The sequence below is a fragment of the Porites lutea genome, chromosome 10 (genome assembly GCF_958299795.1).
Source record: "Porites lutea chromosome 10, jaPorLute2.1, whole genome shotgun sequence".
Lineage (NCBI taxonomy): Eukaryota > Metazoa > Cnidaria > Anthozoa > Scleractinia > Poritidae > Porites > Porites lutea.
This window is the reverse complement of record NC_133210.1, coordinates 9,577,524-9,596,957: the sequence shown is the minus strand read 5'-3', so window position 1 is coordinate 9,596,957 and position 19,434 is coordinate 9,577,524. Positions and strand designations below refer to the sequence as shown.

The 19,434-nt window shown below is 38.2% G+C and overlaps 2 protein-coding genes across 2 annotated transcripts in view; one reads left to right on the top strand and one right to left on the bottom strand.

Moving 5' to 3' along the window:
- The first annotated feature begins 1,714 nt into the window (after positions 1-1,714).
- On the top strand, positions 1,715-12,089 carry LOC140951012 (trafficking protein particle complex subunit 14-like). The gene is made up of 10 exons (XM_073400233.1): positions 1,715-2,084; positions 3,814-4,042; positions 4,324-4,410; positions 5,686-5,818; positions 6,402-6,540; positions 7,448-7,533; positions 8,193-8,270; positions 9,020-9,175; positions 10,201-10,270; positions 10,550-12,089. Exons 1-10 carry the CDS (start codon positions 1,746-1,748, stop codon positions 10,685-10,687), a joined length of 1,455 nt encoding a protein of 484 aa, XP_073256334.1. The 5' UTR covers positions 1,715-1,745; the 3' UTR covers positions 10,688-12,089.
- Positions 12,090-12,582: 493 nt separating this feature from the next.
- Positions 12,583-19,434, bottom strand: part of LOC140950166 (ragulator complex protein LAMTOR4 homolog) — a 218,179-nt gene continuing 211,327 nt past the window's right edge. Inside the window, exons 2-5 of the mRNA XM_073399362.1 lie at positions 17,225-17,265; positions 16,747-16,830; positions 15,111-15,228; positions 12,583-13,637 (exon numbers count right to left, since the gene is read on the bottom strand). Of these exons, the coding sequence (XP_073255463.1) occupies positions 13,549-13,637; positions 15,111-15,228; positions 16,747-16,830; positions 17,225-17,227 (294 nt within the window). The 5' untranslated portion in view covers positions 17,228-17,265 and the 3' untranslated portion in view covers positions 12,583-13,548. The remainder of the gene's footprint in view (positions 13,638-15,110; positions 15,229-16,746; positions 16,831-17,224; positions 17,266-19,434) is intronic.

Sequence of the window (19,434 nt, the reverse complement as noted above, 5' to 3'; positions counted from 1 at the left end):
CGCAAATCAGGTCTTTCAGAGACTCTACACCTCTTTAAAGCAAGAGGTACTACAACCTCGCCCCCAGGGCTTTCGCCCCTCCCATTTTCTTCGGAAAAGCTCTGGGAACAAGGTTAGCAGCATCACAGAAAAGTACTGCGCCACCTCTGCCAATCTGTACCTTTCATGGACCTAAAATTAAAACCATTTTTTATGAGATGATAAACAGTACCACAGGAAAGTTTTGCTTCGTAACGTCAGGTTTTTTCAGGAAACAAGGCATAATTGAGTTTAGCGAAGGAACCGAGAGGGGAACTGGAGGGAGACCTCTTCCTCCTTAATTCGGCGAAATAAAAACAATAACCAACAGAAAGAATGGATCCTAAAAAAATATCCTAAACCGGATAATTACTGACTAGAATGACTGGGATGACAGCATAATCGATTGCGGTCCTTTGTACTTAATGGTCATTTATGACTAGGATGACCGGGATGCCTGCGATGGCCAGGATGACTGGACTATGATGTCCAGGATGACCGCAATGACTGGGATAACCCGAGATCAGGCGTTATTATTATTATTATTATTATTATTATTATTATTATTATTATTATTATTATTATTATTATTATTATTATTATTTTGCTTCCCAGCTACTTTGGCTCAAGAGGGAAAAGATTACAGAGATAAAGGGAGAGGGCACGATCGCAGGCTATGACTGGGATGACTAGGTACACCTGAATGACCGGGATGAGAGGGATGAACAGGATGACGGGGATGAGTGGTATGACTATGATGACCAGGATGGCTGGAATGACCGGGATGACTGGGATGCCTAGTCAACCCAGACATCCCAAGTTCATCGCAGGATAACCGGTTGCCTCCTCTGCAGGCTTCACCGTCCCGACGGTCAGTGTAACCGTTACAATAGGAGTTGCCTGCGGATGAGGCTAGATAACAGGATGACTGAGAACGTGATCCAAGAGTCGTGCAAACGGACGCAACATTGTTGGTCAGCAACTCCCAACATTGTTGTTAAGGGGGGATACATACACCAACCCACAGCCTGGCTAGTTCCCCACGTATAGAGTACCGAAGTGATGACGTCATAAAAATGAAATTTGTGAAATTATGGGATTTGTTAAGCTATTCTGAAAGAAAAACGTCCAAGACGCCTACTCGCCAAAAATTAGCAATTCGGGGCAAATTGTCTCTGGGATATTAGCCCAGTTATGCTGTGACGACTCCATACATATCCTTCTAAATTTGGCTTGGTTCATAAGATTAGGAACCAGGTAAGATTTAGAAGGATTTGTATGGAGTCATCGGAGCATAACTGGGCTAATATCTCAGAGACAATCTGCCCCAAATTGCTAATTTTTGGCGAGTAGGCGTCTTGGACGTTGTTCTTTCAGAATAGCTTAACAAATCCCATAATTTCACAAATTTCATTTTCTATGACGTCACACTTCGGTACTCTATTTGCAACAGTCATATCATTGAGCCAGTAGTAATCACGAAGAGCTGTTTCGCCTTTATTAAGGCTCATCAGCAGCATGTTACATGTTGCGTCCGTTTGCAGACCCTGTTGCATTTGCTTGTTGTTGGGAGTTGTTGTGCAAAGTTTCAAAACAGTCAAACTTTTAGCTACATGCAAACGGATGCAACAACTTCCAAATGAGTTGTTGCGTGTTCATGTATGAGTTAGGCGCAACCGGTCAGCGGGTATACCCAAACGAAGAAGAAAACATGGCGACTTGTTTTCATGGCGGGCAAAGAATTAGATAGCAACTTTTTTATATTCTTGCCGCAGTGTTTTACAAATGATCCTGTTTCCGATATTGAGAAAGGTTCAAGGAATTCTTGTTATGCCGGAGAGCATCTGTGCTTTTTCCTGATAGCTCAGTTTCGCGGCAAGAACCGTTCAGATGCGAAGTTCCAAGCGTGGCAAAAACGCTTGCTACGTTTGTGTAGCTGTGTGAGTGTGAGTAGCATCGATTTGATGATCCGGAAAGATGAAGCACCTACTGGCGGATTTATTACTTGCTGGCCTATCAGCTCTTTTAAAATGGAGGGAAAGGAAACCAATCTTTATAAAGAAAAGGTAATCTAAGACAACAAGCTAAGCAATGCACATGCTTAACCCTTCGAGGACCGCCTTGGTCGTTGTCATTTCTTGTGTAACGATGCATATTTTCCTTCATGAATCCATTTAGCTTTCCGTTGTAGCTATTAAGATGGTAAGCAGCTAAATCAGCTAGGATAGATCTTTCCAGAGGTACCTCAAGGCCATTCCATTTTATATCCACAAGTCCACTAGAGATTTTCTAAGGGGGTCAATGCTATAAGAAAGGTTTTTCGGAAGGGAGTTACTGTTCAACGTGCCAGTTTTTTAAAAGGTGAAAATACCAAGAAATATTATATTTTCTGAAGGAATAGGGGCAGTGTTACATCACTCATATTAGGTTCAGTGTATGCAATAATTCCTTATGAGTGATGTAACACTGCCCTTATTCCTTGAGAAAATAAAATATTTCTTGGTATTTTCACCCTTATTCTTTTGAAAAGTGCTTTAGAACTTCTTCCCAGAATGGGACAAATAATGCACCTATCAATGTAAATCCCGTGGGGGGGAGGGGGGGGGAGTACGGGCAAGGGGCGGGGATTTGATGCCTGAGACTATCCCCCTGTCGGGCTTTTGATCATGCGAAGCGACCCTGGGGTCGGGACATTTGACTTTGACTGACAGAAGCCTGGTATCAATTCAGAAGCAGTTACCAAGTCCGTCCCTCGAAGCTTTCTGAAAGTCGCGCTGTTGGAGAAAGGTGTGAAGTTTTCATTTGTTTTAATCGCCATAATCCGATACTTTAAACTGTCATCTAAACAGATAATGTCTATTTTGAGAAAGTTTTTATCTTCAAGTTCCCGTCTGATTGTAAAACTCGATTGAAATTGAATTCCACCATGAAAGTCAGAAGATTTTTTACGGGTCACTGATCCGACCTGTTCCGACATGTTGAGCAGATGTTATAAAGCATTTTACGTTTCAATAATATCATAATAGCACGGTCAATCTTCCTAGAGTGATTTTGTTGTTCAAAATAAAAGATGCTAGTGGAGAGAGAAAATACTTAATTACAGCCAGTAATTTAAAGGAGCTTATGTTTAATAAGGACGTACTTTTGAAATGTTTTTTAATTCGTTTTATACAGTATTATAGTATTGTTTGTTTAGATTTTTTCGCCTAGGGTGGGGGCTTTTTTGACACTTTTGATTGACCTTTTGTTTCCAACCCAAGGGAATTTGATCAAAAAATTTTAAAATTTGTCAAATCCCCACCCCTTGCCCACACTCCCCCCCCCCCCCCCCCCAATGGGGTTTTTTATTGATAGGTGCATAACAGTGCCACATTTTCCAAGGGATACAAAACAAAAAAATATAATTTTTTCCTCAGGACTTCTGACCGAAACCTCCTCCTCAATAGAGGTGGGGAAGGGGTCTGACCAAAAATACCTCCTTAACAGGGGTGGGGGAATGGTGGTTATTGAATGTAATGGCCGTCGTTTTACCAATGAGTCTTTGCTAAATTAAATAAGCCCCCCTCTCAAATATGCCCTCTGTCTCTATAAGCCCCCCGCCCCCCCTTCAAGTGTGTTTGAAATAAATAAGCCTATAGGGGGGCTTAAGAGGATTTATGGTATGGGCATGGGCAAAAAACATAAATGACGCTGAAACAGTATACTTGTGTGGGTGAGTGAATTTGAGCTTAAGCTAGAAAAAGAAAACCATTTTCCTCCATTTGTTTTGTTGTGGTTTGTATTTTCTCTTTCTAGATTGAACCAAAAATCACATCTCGTGGGGATATCATCTACCCCTTGAATGTTGTACTAGACTCACTGCCTGCGCTCACCAGAAGAATGCGTCTTTCGGTGAATGTCTGGACACCCGAGCTTGATGCATTTCAAGCAGAGCCATTCCAGAAAGGTGACTTTAAAAGATATCTGGTAAATCATGACCCAGAAGAGCTTATAGAAGAGTCACGGAATGCATGGCGATGTATAGGTAAAATTTACTTAACTATTGGAATTCAAACATGTCAGTGCAGTTTATTGTATGGTTGAAAGCTTAAACCTGGGAAGGTATTATGCATCTTATGTAAAAAATTGCAGGTTCTTGAAATCACTTTATGATGAGCCTTGAAGTCCCATGTTTGTGAGTTCCTTCCATCTCTGATTTTTCAAACGTTTGCTTCAAAGTCTCATATTTCTCAAACATTGCCAATGTGTCTCACTGAGTGGGGGATTTCTTTATTTTTTATTAAACATTGTTGATACGATTTGTAGTGAATGCAACCCTCCCTGTTGTTACACCTCCGACACTTCGGTGCAAGTATTTTCAAGTGGCTAGCAAGCATTTTCTCTGCATTGAAGGTAAAATTTAATGATATACATTTTAACCTGGATTGTATATTCAACTACTGACATGACACCGACACACTAGTATAGAGTGTTTTCACAATAAAGAAGAAGAAGAAGAAGCCAGAAAAATTACTCATAAATACATTTATGTAACCTATCCGCATCTCAGGTCTGTCCAGCCTACCATTTTTTAGTTATTTTCTGACAAGTTTCATCAGTTTTATAGAGCTTTGTATGGAGATGCCATGCCGGTGTACCAACATGGGACACCAATATGGCGACCTGAGGTCAACAAAGACATCATTCTGGATTTCACTTAGTTTTGTAAATTCACATAAACACATATTTTACTGTTTGAAATGTTTAAATGGCTGAAATTATAAGGAGATAGCTTTCTATAACCAGACATCTCAGCCATCTTCAACCTGGTGAAGAGCTGATAAAAATCCAGAGGGACTCGCTATTTTGATTTTAGAGTATGATGATGTCAATGGTGAAAACACTCTATCAAGCAAACCTGTATATTCAGCAGTGAGCTTTATGTATTAAATTTCGTTGTTTTCACCTCTGATAAGCCAACTGATCTGAATTATAAAAACGTTATGTCAGTTATTTTGTCAAGTGTGAGGTTTAATAAAGTCATAAAAGCAATTATTGCTTTTATGACTTTCAAGATTACTGTAATTTGAAGGCAATTTTCAACTGTTTCTCTATTTTTTTCTAATTAAAAATGTGCTTGTCCCTCGGACAAGTCATGTCAAAGGATTACATGTTCCAGACAATTGGACATAGGTTTTGGCTCACCCTGCACATACAGTACAATTAAAATAGCTTTTTATTATATAAACACCAATGAAATACCAAGTGAGCTTTTGCGTGAAAATTTGATATCTTCACATGAAAATAACATGGTATCTTCACATGTGAAAATATCACCGTTGCTAGGGCTTCATAATAAACCACACCTTTCAGACCAAAAAACTATCTAAATAAAATGGTTTGGTATTTCATCGGTGTTTATATAATTTTATATAATAAATAGAACATTACATGGTTGTTTGGAGATACAAATTTCTCTTCTTGTGTTGAAAAAAATATTTCACTCATTCGCTGCGCTCACTCATGAAATATTTTTCAACACTCGAAGAGAAATTGCGTATCTCCGCGCGGCCATGTAATATCCTCTATTTATTAAACTTTCGTTTTACATAACTTACATACTTAAGGAGGGGCAAATATAGAACAGTATAGAGCTACAGTGTAGTTTTCTTTATTTCTTTTTTCTAGTTATTAACACTTTGGGGAAGTCAGTCAATGTTTGTCAAGTAGATGTTCATGCAAGTTCTGACATTGGTGCTGAAAATGCGAGAAACATGATCCACAACCAAGTTCACTCAGCACAACACTTAAAACCAAAAATGTAAGTGAAAAGGAACATTTATTGGCAGAGTAAATAGTAGTCAAGTCATAGTAATCTTCACAGGTTCATGAAAATGTTACTCTTAACTGGGCTGCCACACAGTCATAATTTTGGTTTTCGGTTGTCTGTGTAGAAAAACGAACTCGCAGGGGAGGGAAGACATGAGGTCTGCAACCAAGAAACAATGTTCTCACAACTTGTTTCATATGCCTTTGGGCAGTGACATGTCATCAGTATAATTTATATTTCTGCAGTTGTTTGGTCAGAAATAAAATTCCAAAACTAATTCCCTGAATGTCTGATCCCTGCACCAGCCTTCCATCATCACCCCACCCTCACTCTCACCAACAGCAAAATATTTTGTTTTTTACTGCCTTCTGCCTCCCTCCTCCCACCCCTCAATAAAACAGCTCTCTAGACAAAATTTCCTACTGGAAAATTTATAAGAAACTTCTGCTCTAATAGAGACTTACATGAGTGGTGGCAATTTTTTGTACAGAGTTTCTCAACCCAAAAAATGGACAAGACACTTGTGCACTTTCATTTTTAATTTCTTGCTTCTTTTTCAATTTCATATCATCAGGTTCTCTTGTCTAGATGTTTTCCCAGTTTCAAAATGTGAAAATTTATCAAGCAAGCATCCAATTTTCCTCAGACCTTGGGAACACTATGCATTTCTGTTTAGAATTATTCACCATGAAAGCCAGTTGGGATCGCATAAGGTATGAATATGTCAGATCTGGGTAGTGACATGTCATCAGTATTGTACAAATTATGTACATGTATCTTTCTCTTACAATGCTAGTATGTGCTTCATCAGGTGGCCGGCAAAGGGAAAGACAATGATCAATAATAGATTCACTGATTGTTGGTACAGTGGAACTTCAATATTATAATAAAGGGCCAAGGTCCCTGCAAAATATGCTCGGTTTTAAAGGGTTTTGTTCTATCAAGACCCTTTTCCAAATGATATACTATTACCAGGACAAAGAATAAATCAAGGGCGTTGTTATATAGCAGTTTGTTATATCAAGTTTCCACTGTCATCTGTAGTAGAATTGTTTAAAATGAGGAAGACTTAAAATCTCATTTTCTTTCAATAGAAGATATTGTTTTATTGGTGGCAATAAAAACATGAAATACCGAGTTTCCTCATTGAAGCAGCCACTCCCTTGGTCTCATTGGCACCCTGACTGAATAAGCACCCTATCATGCCTGTCAATTTTTTAGAGAGTGAGGGTGTCATAAGGGAAGCCTTGTTTTGCCTTTTTTAATTATTACCATAATTTGAAAACACTGGTGTCAAAATAAGGAGACAGATTCTTCACCATCAAGTTAGTTTCATTTATATCTGTCTCCATGCAGAGTGTCCATTATCTGCCAAAGAATCACCCCCTTCAAATAGGCACCCTCTCCTCCTTTGACATATGTTGTAGTTAATTTTTAATCTCAGGTAATTTTTATTTTTCTTTTGTTTCAACTTCATTAGCATGCATTACCATACCCAAAAACAACAGAAAAACAAAAATTACCCGAGATTACAAATTAACTACAGCATATACATGTAAATTCTAGCATTATTAAATATATACAATTTAATTAATTAATTAATTAATTTATTTATTTTAGCATTTGGAAGTAGCACTTAAGGGGTCCATAACCTGGGATGTAGAAACACTCAGAGGCTGGAATCACGAAATTAACACAACGTACAGGTACTTATCGTCCCTTAAAAATGCTGCTAATATCCTATTACTGTTCCAACCATCCATAACTAGTCAGAGTAAAAATTCATCTTTTAATAATTATAATAGTTTTGGACAACAGATCCAAAAAATGTCATCAAAGGTCGCAAGAGATTTTGTAGTTTCTTCTTGGAGAGGGAGATGAAAGATAAAGAAAACAACCAAACTCCTTAAAGTCAATCAAAATTGAGCATTAATTTGTCGGTCAGTTTGATGGATGTCCTCCTCTTCTATACTGGTTTATTATTTAAAGACAAATTTAGTGGAATTAAAAGCTGCTCTAAGCAAAAAATTACAGCTTTTACAGTCATGAAAATAAGTCGCTTTTCAATCTAAATGTCCTCATCATAAACTTTCAGTCAGTCTTTTTTCATGCTGATACGACGTTTTTGTTTGGTGCTTTCAAGTTTTGAGTGAAAAGATAAAAATTATAAGGCCTTCTGAGCTCCAGTAACAGCTGGCAATTTTTCCTGTTATCATATGCAGATTTTATTTATATTATACAGTACAGTAGCTGGGCAAGTACCATTTCAACTACATGTAGATTCATTTTTTACCTATTACCCGTATTTATCGTATTTCTTTTTTTTATTATTTTTATATTTTTTTATGTTCCTATTTTTCAACAGCCTTCCTGTCTTTCTTGTAAGAAGGTCATCAGTCAGTGTGAGAGCAACCTGTCAGTCATGTGTGAGCAAAGGAAAGAGGTAGTGAGAATCAGCAAATGAAAAAAGATTCCATATTATTTTGTGCTAGTCTAATCGTGCCTGTTTTGTACATTGTCTCCCATCTTTCATAAAAAAAATAATGATTTGTCACTCTCAATAAACTTATCATTTTAATTAAGTACTCTCTGATTCGAATTATTGCTTTAAAAACAATCGTCGCCTGGTAAGCTCAGTTGGGAGAGCGCCAGTCTGCTAAGCGGGAGGTGGCAGGTTCAAACCCCGGCCGGACCAACACTCAGGGTCTTAAAATAACTAAGGAGAAAGTGCTGCCTTTGTAATGACACCTGCAACAGTTAGACTTTCCAGTCTTCTCCGATATGGACAAAAAACTGTAGCCCCTCACCAATGTTTGCAAAGAGTAGGGGACGTAGACCCTGGTGGTGTGGTCAACCACTCTTGGGCTTGGTGGGTTATTATTTCGTAAAGACACACTTAAATTGGAGCCCTGCTCTGTTGTGTGTTGCCCACCGTATGGTGGAAATGATTACATAAATTAATAATAAATAATATAGTTATATATTACGTGAATAAAAAAACACACGCACTCACACAAAAGAGACTGACTGAGCCAAAACTGTGGCTTGTTAGCTATCATTAGTCCTAGTCATCTATTTTGCAGAAACGGTCAGATGCATTTTGTAGAGTTTGTGTTCCTGTAAGTATAATGTTTTGTAATGTAGAATAATTAAAACTGTAAGCGTTCTGTTGACTGTAATCCTCCTTTCAAGATTTCAGGTGAAGTACACAGTAACCAACACAGAGCGAGATGATGGTAATGTTTCCCTTGTTTGGAGTCCCGTCAATAATCATGGCATGACAAAAGCTCAGCACATTTCGAGTGCAGAACAATCTGTGGTGTGTTTACAACCACAAGTGAGAATAGGGTAAGAATATTTAAGCTGCAAATTAATGGTTCTTTTATAGTAAATAAATCCTTTAGTTTACAGTTTGCAGTAACTTAGCCAAGGTGATCCTTTTATATTGTCAATAGGAAACTTGACACTGAGTTAGATTTCAAGACACTTCACATGAAATTTGAAAATTAAATTCAAAACACTTAACATTAGCAAGGTAATTACCCAGCATAAGTCAGGCCACTGGTAGTGCTATCTTGTCCTCAGACTCTTCAGTTGGAACTTGTAGCATTAACAATACTTCTCTTTGCGACTGACCCAAGGGACAAGAGCTTACAACTACAGTAGAACCCTGGTAACTCGAACTCTGTAGGGAAATGAAAAACAGTTCGAGTTCGCTAGTGTCTGAGTTATCGGGGTTAATTTAAAACTTGAATTTGCCAAGTTAAAAATAGATAGTTACTGATTTTGCCGCACTTCAGTGTATGGTACAGTGAAAATTTAACTTATTTCATTAGAAATGGTAACATGATCAGGCATTTTTTATGATAAAATGTGGTCTGTTTGTTCCACCAATTAAAATCAAATTGCTTTAGTGTTAAACAGTGTTAGTTTTAGTGTTTTCACCCTTATACAACAAGAAAAGCTAATGAGATGACATCCGAGTGGAGTTAAAAGAACCACAATTTGAGCTATCAGGGTAAATTTCAGTTACTTTTTGATCAAGGGAAAAGATATTTAGTTCGAGTTAGCGGAGAATTCGAGTTATCTGAGTAAAAATGACTGAAAAGTGGGGCAAAATTAAGTTATCCAAGTTTGAGTTATCGGGGTTCTACTTTATTGGTGGCACTTGTGAGAGATTGTTCATCGTCCTTTTTCACTCTTTGAAAGGAAAGCCCTGTTTTCCCTTGGGGCGTGGCTTCTGTAGAAGTTTCAGTCAAAGAGTACTGTATGCCTGAGCATTCCTTGGCCTAATTCATGCCTACTCCCCTTCATCTATTCCATGTTCCTAACCCAGCAGTTTTCCTTTGGTAACTTCAATTTGTTTATTAAAGGTGCTGTCCTTCTGGGTCTTCACTGACTGTCAAAGTAGAGTTTTTAGCTGTGCAAGAAGGACTTCATGAGGTATTACTTCCTGCAGTTGTTATTTTTATCATTAACATCACCCACATTGTTGAGCAAAACATTTTGCATCAGTTACTTAACCAAGCTTAACATAACCCAGTCACACCTCAACCTGCCTGAAACAGCATGGATAGATCCAAATCGCTGTGGCCTTTGGCTGCCACAAAATCCTGCTCTGCTAAAGCTATTGCCCTTTTGATGCTTTCTACTCTGAATCCCTTCCTAATAATGCCATTGAGTGACTTCATCACAGCTTATTTATCTGCTGGTTTTCTTTAGGTTGGTAAATTTATGAAGTGCCAATGGCATAGTGAGATGGATGGTAGAGATCTTCCCGATCATTTGGCAGCAACACAGAATATGCCAGGCTTCACCACCGTGTCTCATTCATGTCAAGTTTTTGTGACAAATGGATAGTGAATAAAATATTATAAAATATAATGATATACATTATAATAATCAAATTGTTATCACAATGCACAAAATTTACTTAATTTATTTTTCCGTGACTAGCTCAATAGAACAGTTCTTAGAATTATAATAATTTATTATTATTAGAATTAATTAGAATCTGACTCAAAGTCAAATTAGTTTAAGATGGAGCAGGCCTGAGTTCAGTTCCATTTTTTTAAGCCCAAATCATCTAACAACTGTTGATTTAGTGGGAAAATATTCTTTTCTTCTAAATATCAGCATTTGACTGAAGCAGGGATATCAGTCCTATAAGTCATACATTTAGCAATAAGGGTGTGATATTGGTCCATGTTGTTATGATCGATTGAAGTGACAAATCTTATTCCCTAGGAGAAGCACATGAAATGGAATCCAAAATTCAGCTTAATAGTGAGGTCTAGGGGGACTTTTCCTCCTTATGTTTTTACATTGTTTCACTAAATAAATACATGAGTACCCTGTGAACAGTCTCCTTCGATCTAGCCTGTTCCAGGCTCCAAGGTAGTGGTAAAAAGTCGTTCAGTAAAAAGAAATGCGAAAAATGCGCGGGGCCCCCTTTCTCAAGTCGCGCACGTCTTATTTTCGCTTTGCTCGTTTTAAGATGTCCCCATTATACTATCCGAGAGCCTGGCACTGGCTACCTTAGATCTTTCTAGATAGGTCGGGAAGAGGAAGGAACCTCTGCCGACATCTTTGACAATTCATATTGAGCTTGCTCTAAATTTAAATTTTTCTGCGAAATCAGTCAAACTGTTACCATAGCATCCACTGAGTTTGTCAAATAAAGGCAGCAGTATAAAACTTGTCTGACTTATCCAAATCGCGGGATGATCAGCAAATCAAAGAAATTTGAAGATGTCAGCAGAGTCGCTTCCTCTTTCCCAACTTATCTAGGAAAGATCCTGCTAGCAGGGTAATACATGACTTAACAAGATTGAAATTTCTTTATGTATTCAATGAGATACCTTGCTTTGCCTTGTCAATGATATCAAGTTGGACACTCAAGGAAAAAAATTGTATGTGCCCCCTCTATTACTGTTAACAAATCTATTTAATGCTTGTTGAATATTGATACATATTTAATACATTTAAAAACGTCGGTTATAATTAGTGGGGATTAATAATTTTATGATAATAGAATGAAGAATACTAGTAATATGGATAATACTATTAATACAGAAACTGTTTTATGATAGTTTAAGGTATGTAGTGGAATGATGACAAATTGCTCTTTCATGACAGCATTTTGGATCTGACATTTCTGGTGTAAATTTTCCAAAGAACTATTTAATATATTGTTTTTAATAAAATGCACTGTTGACTGGGAAATAAAAATTGTATTATGTGGTATAAAAACTCGAGTTGCTGTTTTATTGCTGTGCTATGTTATTGCTACAAAATTCAAGCATTGATCACATTGTGAAAGGTTTGACCACATTGTCCGGGCATAACTGCTTAAATCAACATAAATCGTAAGCACAAATTAAAGAAATGATCGCCAAAGAATTCTGATCTTGAAATAATTTCAAACAGGAAATTAAATGTGGAGAATAGATTGCAGGGTAACCCTTTTAGGAAAATGTCCAAGGTGGCAGGTGCCAGTCAAACAATCAAAATCTTGATAAATGGTCAAGGTACCTTTTTTTGCTCCTCAATAGCCTGCGAGCAAGCTCTCCTATTTGGCGAGTCTCAAAGCGGGTCTCGTGAGAACTCACAAGCAAGCGGCGAGGCCGCGAGGGGCAGGCCCTTGCTCAAGCGTTCTCGCGAGGCTCGCCCAAATAGGAGAGCTTGCTCGCAGGCTAGCTCCTCAAGGCATCCCCAAGCACCATTTCTTAATAAACTAAAATACTCCGGGTATGTCCATTTTATAAACAATTCTTTATTTCCAGCTATAACAAAGTACTTTTACGGAAAATAAAATGCTTTATCCATCACAATATAATTATCGTTGGGTCCTTTGCAAAATTAATCCTTTCATGCTGAGGTAAAAATCCCATGATGTCATTTACTATTTGAGAAAATCTCTCCAGAGTATTTTCTTGAAAAAGTACTACTTTTTTAGGATTTTTCAATGTAGGATTTTGAAGTCTTTCCTAAAGTTTGTCCTCGGCCAGTTCCAGAGAGTAAAAAGGTTAACTGTACTGTTCAACTGATTAGATAGTGTATTTGAGGGAGTGTGATAAGTTCACACATGTGAGCTGGGGTCAATTCAACCAAACTTTTGTTGGCTACTGTTATTCACCGGCTCATGTACCTATTGTTTTCAGAATCTGGAACAATATAAATAGTATCTTATTGCTACACTTGTGAAAACTAATGTTTAAGTTTTATTGAATTGACCCCTGGTGAATGATGAAAGCTAGCTTGAGAGCAGGCTAACTTGTGTGAGTTCAGGGAAAAGTTTTGCCACCAACGCAATAGGTAAACTCCTCGTGTGATGGTGGCTCTTCTGCCAAAATTTTACCTGAACTCGCACAAGTGAGCCTTCTTGCAGGCTAGTTAAAGCCAGCGAGTTCTCCTTAATGAATTGAAAGGGAGACCGATACATGTACCAACATAAAGTTTTCTAAGAAAGTTTTCTTTCTTTTACTAAATTTGCTGTTCAAGCATGAGATCCAAAAAAACAAGAAGTCTCACACACTTAAGGTATTAATTAATCCTTCAACAAAGTATGCTGCTCTCTCTCTAACCTGCCTTCTTGCCACCATGTGTACACTTGTATAATTTTCATTGTCCATTCTTGTTCTGATGGAAAGTAACTGACTCATCTAATATGTCAAATGATTACAATTTTTACTTTATTTCAAGTATTTTTGCCAGGTTATTCACTCTGACTCTTGTTTTGCAGGTCTCTTAACCAAATATATTTTTTGATTGGACACTGTTGCCATTAAGATGAAGTCTTCATAATGTACTGCAAAGAAGAAAAAAAAATTAAGATAACAATGAGCGCCTTAACACTAGGCAGCCAATAAAATTAGAACTCATTTAACCAAATAGTAATATTTATTCTCCAATCTGATCTCTGTACATTTCCTTAAAGATTATTAACTGATACTCTGCTAGCAGAGTCGCTTTGATCTTTCCTGGATAAGTTGGGAAAGAGGAAGCATCTCTGCTGACATCTTCAAATTCCTTTGATTTGCCTGTTATCTCGCGATTTGGATGAGTCAGACAAGTTTCATACTGGATAAACCAGTTTTATTGTGCACGCATGCGTATTCCGGAGTTTCGCTGGCTCTTTCTGTGCCTACGTTCCATAACAAAACAAAAAGCTGCCACTTCAATTTCATGCAAGTATTCTGAGAAAATTTTAGATCTAACGTTCAGTTTTAGAAAAATTGGAAAATGCACCCCGATTTGGGATGGATTTTGTTTTGGATTTAACCATGTGCTTAGCCAATTTTACTTGCTTGAACGGATCCATAATCCGGTAAGTGTTACGCAAAGTTCTTGGAAGGATAAACAAATGGGTTTCAAATAAAAATATTTACCTTAGCTCTCAGTTTTTTTGTCTCCTTTATACTGAAACATGCCAAGTTTAGATACCCAAGGTGAAATTGTTCCTATTGAGCTTCCCAATATGGAAGGGTGAAAACAAACCAGTATGTTCCAGCTAACATACAATTGCTGACAAACACAGTGGATGCTACGGTAACGGTTTGATTAAAGTCGCGGAAAAATTTGAATTTGGAGCATGACCAATATGAATTGTTGAGGATGTCGGCAGAGGTTCCTTCCGCTTCCTGACTTATCTAGGGAGATCGAAGGAGACTCTGTTCACAGAGTAATTAATTGAGAAAAACATCAAAATATTTTCCCTTAGGTGATAATTTTAAACAATTATTGGATGAGGATTTTTATCTGGAAAAATCAAGGTCAGAGTGTTATCAGCCGAGCCAAAGGCCAAGGCTAATAACACTTACCGAGACTTTAATTATCGACGATATCACAAAACTGGATCTATTATCTATTATTATTTGTTCTATTAGACATTGTTTTAAGGAAAATAATGACAAACACACCATTGCAAGCAACCTAAATTGATATTGTTATTGGAAATCATGCACTGCATGTACCTAAAGATTAGTCAATTATCTGCTAGCAGATAACTGACTAATCTCTAGGTTGCACTAATTTCCAAAATTCGCTGTAGGCTCTTAGTTAATGAGATGAGAAGACAGATAGTGAGTACAATGTATAATAATAATAATAATTCTCCTAATCTTTTCTCTTGATTATGTATTGCGATTGTTAGGAGAAAATGGACGTTGGACACTCTTAAGACTTAAAGCCAAGGCTTAAATTAATTAACATTGCCTACATAGTTATTAACTCAACAATAAGGTGGCGAGATAAAATAGCCCCAGCACAATCAACAACCCACCTGACATTCTCTTGAATGTCTGTGTCCTGTCGCCTGATATGGGAACTTTGGCGGCTGTTTGAAGCATCTTTGTTATCACTTCTGCTATATTCTCATTGTTTTCAAGGTCACCAGAGGACTGAAGAGACCATAATAATATTATTGAAACAAAAGTCAAGGAATTGTAGAGCATACTCATTTCCCCTTCAAGATTGGGCAGCGGGTCCCTATGATTTTTTGTTTGAGGTTCAAATTAATGTACATTGTTTAATACAATGTGGTGAATATTACAGGTGCTTTAATTGACCCTTGCCCATGATCTATTAAGCCTGGTTTCCATATGATCATCCGGATCGTCCCAATCGTACTAGTGGTCTCAAAAAATGTTCAGACGATCGCAAACGACCCGGACGACTGAGACGACCTCGATTGCTTGGAAAGAGTTGAGTTCCATCCGGACGATCAGGACGATCATGTAAATTTTGAAGCGATCATATAGAAACGCTCTCAGACGACTGACACGATCGGGATGATTGAAGGCCATGCCAGAAGTCATCACTTTTATTCCAGTAATCGAGAATAAATTCGGCCCGCATGGCGCTGAAGCCGAAAAAATAATACACAAATGTTCGCAGCGCGTATGGGGTTATTTGAAATTAAAGAAAGTTTTCGTAGAGATGCTATGTCTTCGGGGAACTATTCTAGCTTGTCAATGCTGGAAAATCAAGAGAAAAAGCAGATACCAAGGTGCGAGGTTCGCTTTACGAATAAAAATCATCCATTTATGTGGCTTGTTTGCAAAACATGCACAAAAATTCTATTGTCTGACCCAGAGACATCGCCGACGACCCCGCCCCTCTTGCCTTTGAGGCGATAGGGACGATCATATGGAAACTACCAATTACCCCAGTCGTCCGGATCGTCTCGAAATATTTTGGAATGACTGGGGCGATCGGGACGATCACATGGAAACCAGGCTTTAGAGTACGGAAAATGGATGACACCCAAGAAAAGTTTTTTCTTTCTTGTTCATTGTATAAAAGGGATTCCATGTTGCTGTGGGTATGTTAGGTAATAGATCACAGAAGATGTCAAAATGTGCTAAAACATCAGTAGGGAGCTTCAACAACCACAACATCAAAAAACAATGGTTTTTCCACAAAACAACAGCTCTGCATGTACATGACACTTTTTAGTACATTCTTTGACATTCATTGCGCAACTTTCACGTAAAGCCTACTAATGTGAGGTTTCATGGAGGATGTGAACATGCAAATAGCCAATTTTCCTTTCTTGTTTTGAACCTGGATAGAGCCCTTAAGATTTAAAACTCTAGGAAAAGTCGCCTACATTTGACATACTGGGCAGATCCAAATAGATGCAATAGAGTTTGAAAGGATGTTAATTAATTTTTATTGACGTTTTCACTGCTGTTGTCATCATCTTTGCTTCAGCTCCCTTTTGACACACTCATCTGCAAATCTTGTGCCACTCTTTTGTTTTTACCACATTTCAATGTCATCTGTGATCTACTACTGAACAGGCACACGGCAACAATTATTGGTATTTATTTGTTAAGTATATAACCCAGGTGGTCATAGGAAAGGGTTCCAATGTACTGTATATCAAATGTTTGATTTCTCAGCCAAACACTCACAGCGAGCACTGCTCCATCAGAGTTGATCACAAGGTATCCCTGTATATCTGGTATCCTGTCTAACCCGTGAGGTATTGGAGCAGTCTTAAAGAAAGACAGGACTGGATTAGACATCAACTCATGCAACACAGTCATACAATTCATGCTTCAGCAGATTACCGTCAAGGTGTGGATCATTCAAGTGCTCATTCAGCACAAGTGCACGTACATTCACAAACATCAAAAGAGACACGGGAAAGTTGTTCCCAAATACTTCATTTAAGGCTAAATAACTTACAATAAAGGTACGATTGATAATGTCTGACTGAAATTCACCGATTTCATATTCAGTCTCCTAATTCTTTCAAACGATCTCTTCCACTCCATTTATAAACTATACGCTTCGTTTTTACCCGGCTTTTGTACAAACAAGCCCATTGGTACCAAATTGTTACTTCAACTGAATAAAACAAACCTTCAAAACTCATAAGCTACTCACCATTTTGCTGTCTTCCCTTTCGCAAATCACGAGATTATCGGAAGCCTTGGTAACCGCGCTTCTGATGGCAAAATCTTCGTGACCCGGTGTGGTGGGGGGTGGGTGGGGGATGTGTCTATGAAAGGCTGGGAAAATATAAAAGGTTTTTAATAGGGAAACTTAAAGGAACAGTATCCCGTTACTGCGCATGCACCAAACTTTGATTTTTGGACAGGATGTCGCGAAATCAAAAGATGCGAGGAAAGTAAGAGAATCTTGACAAATCCGTTTGCATCGCGCTTGGCCGGGTTCAATACGACACTAAAACTTTTCAGGATTATAGATCAATGATATATTGTTCCGATTTATGGCCCGTGCGCCATAAATCGATGGAAAAAAACGAGGCTAATAAGATGTTTATTATATGGCTTCTTCCAGTTTCGGGGACCGGAAACAAGTGCAGGACGCGCGATTTGACAGTCATTTGACAGGCGTCAAAAAAGAAAGTTGTTATTGGCTCACGACAAAGCGTTTCCGAGACAGTGAAAACAAATTTGCTGTAAGTTTTAGCTCTTTAATGTAACGCTGGAGTATTTTGGAAACCGGGCACTGTGTCTTTCTCGAAGTCGTTTCCATCTTTCTTCTGTTGGTCCTTGTAAAAAAACACCGCAAAAGGCAAAGAAGCTTTTCAAGGTAAGTTTGTTGTCATTGTAGAAGATTCGCTCGTTAATTTTGGGGGGAAAACCTCTCGAATTTCTGCCAGTTCATTCTCATCTTTCAAGCGTGATCTGCGTTAAAATTTTGCATACACGGACCATATCTTCTTCCACGAAAAGGTTACGGTTCAGTTTCTACATCAGATTCGTTCTCGTTCGAACAAAGCTAAGTTAAAATCTGGAAAGGCAAAGTCAACATCCCAGTCCTCATGGCTTACAGGCATATTTTTAGGTATATTCGGTCAAAACTAAGAGCACTGTAAGTATTCACTCGCCAATGTGACGCTGGAGTCGTTTGAAAACTGGACATTGTGTCTGGCTTGGAGTCGCTTCTATTTTTCTTTCGTTGGTCTTTAGAAAAACACTGCAAATGACAAAGAAGGTCGTCAAGATGATCGGGTGCAGGCATGTTTGTTATCAAATTTGTCGAAGGAATTACTCATTTTCTCTTAGGCGAAACATTTCGAATCCCTGCCAGTCAATTGTCGTCTTCTTAACTGTGTACAAACACTGACTAGAATCCTCTTTGATAAGATTACGAATTAGTTTCTTCATCGCCTTCGTTCACAAATAAACACAGTTTAAAATGTTGAAGGACAAAGTCAAAATCTAAGTCCTCAAGGTTGATAGACGTCTTGTAACTTAATTTCAACCTTTTTTTCCGAGGTAAAGAGATTTAGAGCTCCGAAATGAGCATTTTCTTGGAAATTTTATACCGTATAGCAAGTTACGGACCGCGAATTGACCAATCGCATGGCGAAAACAGACTCAGCCATATAATAAATTTATTTACAGCCTGTTCGAGTTGTTCAGACACTGAAGGGAGGGGCAAAGAGGAGAAAAGAGGGACAAGAACTGAGCAGAAGAAAGGAAGAGGAGGGGAGAAAGGTTCCTTCACCCTGTCTCCCCACCCTACCTCCTTGCTGTTTTATTCCCTACTCGCTTTAATTCGCGCCGTCCCGACTATCTGAAAACCTGGAACAGGCTAATCACGAAAGGGTTACCTTTTCTGTTAGAAATGATACAGCGAAATCCTAGCCTGAATCTCATCCGATTTCTTCGAGTCGTTATTACTCCCTCAGTAACGGGGTTGCTGAGAGGAGAAGACGACTTGAAGCAATATAATGGGATAAAATTTAGGTTATCGAAATCCAGATTTCCCGATTTTTTGAACAAAAAGTCGTTTCCTCAGAGTTTGCCCCGGTCAGACTGTGATTTTGCTCCTTTTTGACAATTCCTAGTACTTAATTTGGGGTAATTCTCATAGAGGGCGTTTATTAGATAGGAGCGTCTAATACAATTTTAACACCGTATCATTTGGAAGTGAGCGTTTATTAAGGTGGCAGTCCTACATTTTAGCCTACACACTAAAAAACAAAGCAAACTCCTACATTGTATTTACGCCACTTGGAAAGTTGACTCCAACGTAAATGTGCCTTGCCAAATTTTCAATTAACATTTAACATCGCAGATACAAGGAATCCATTTCTTGAGTGCCACAAAGAAACCTATCTG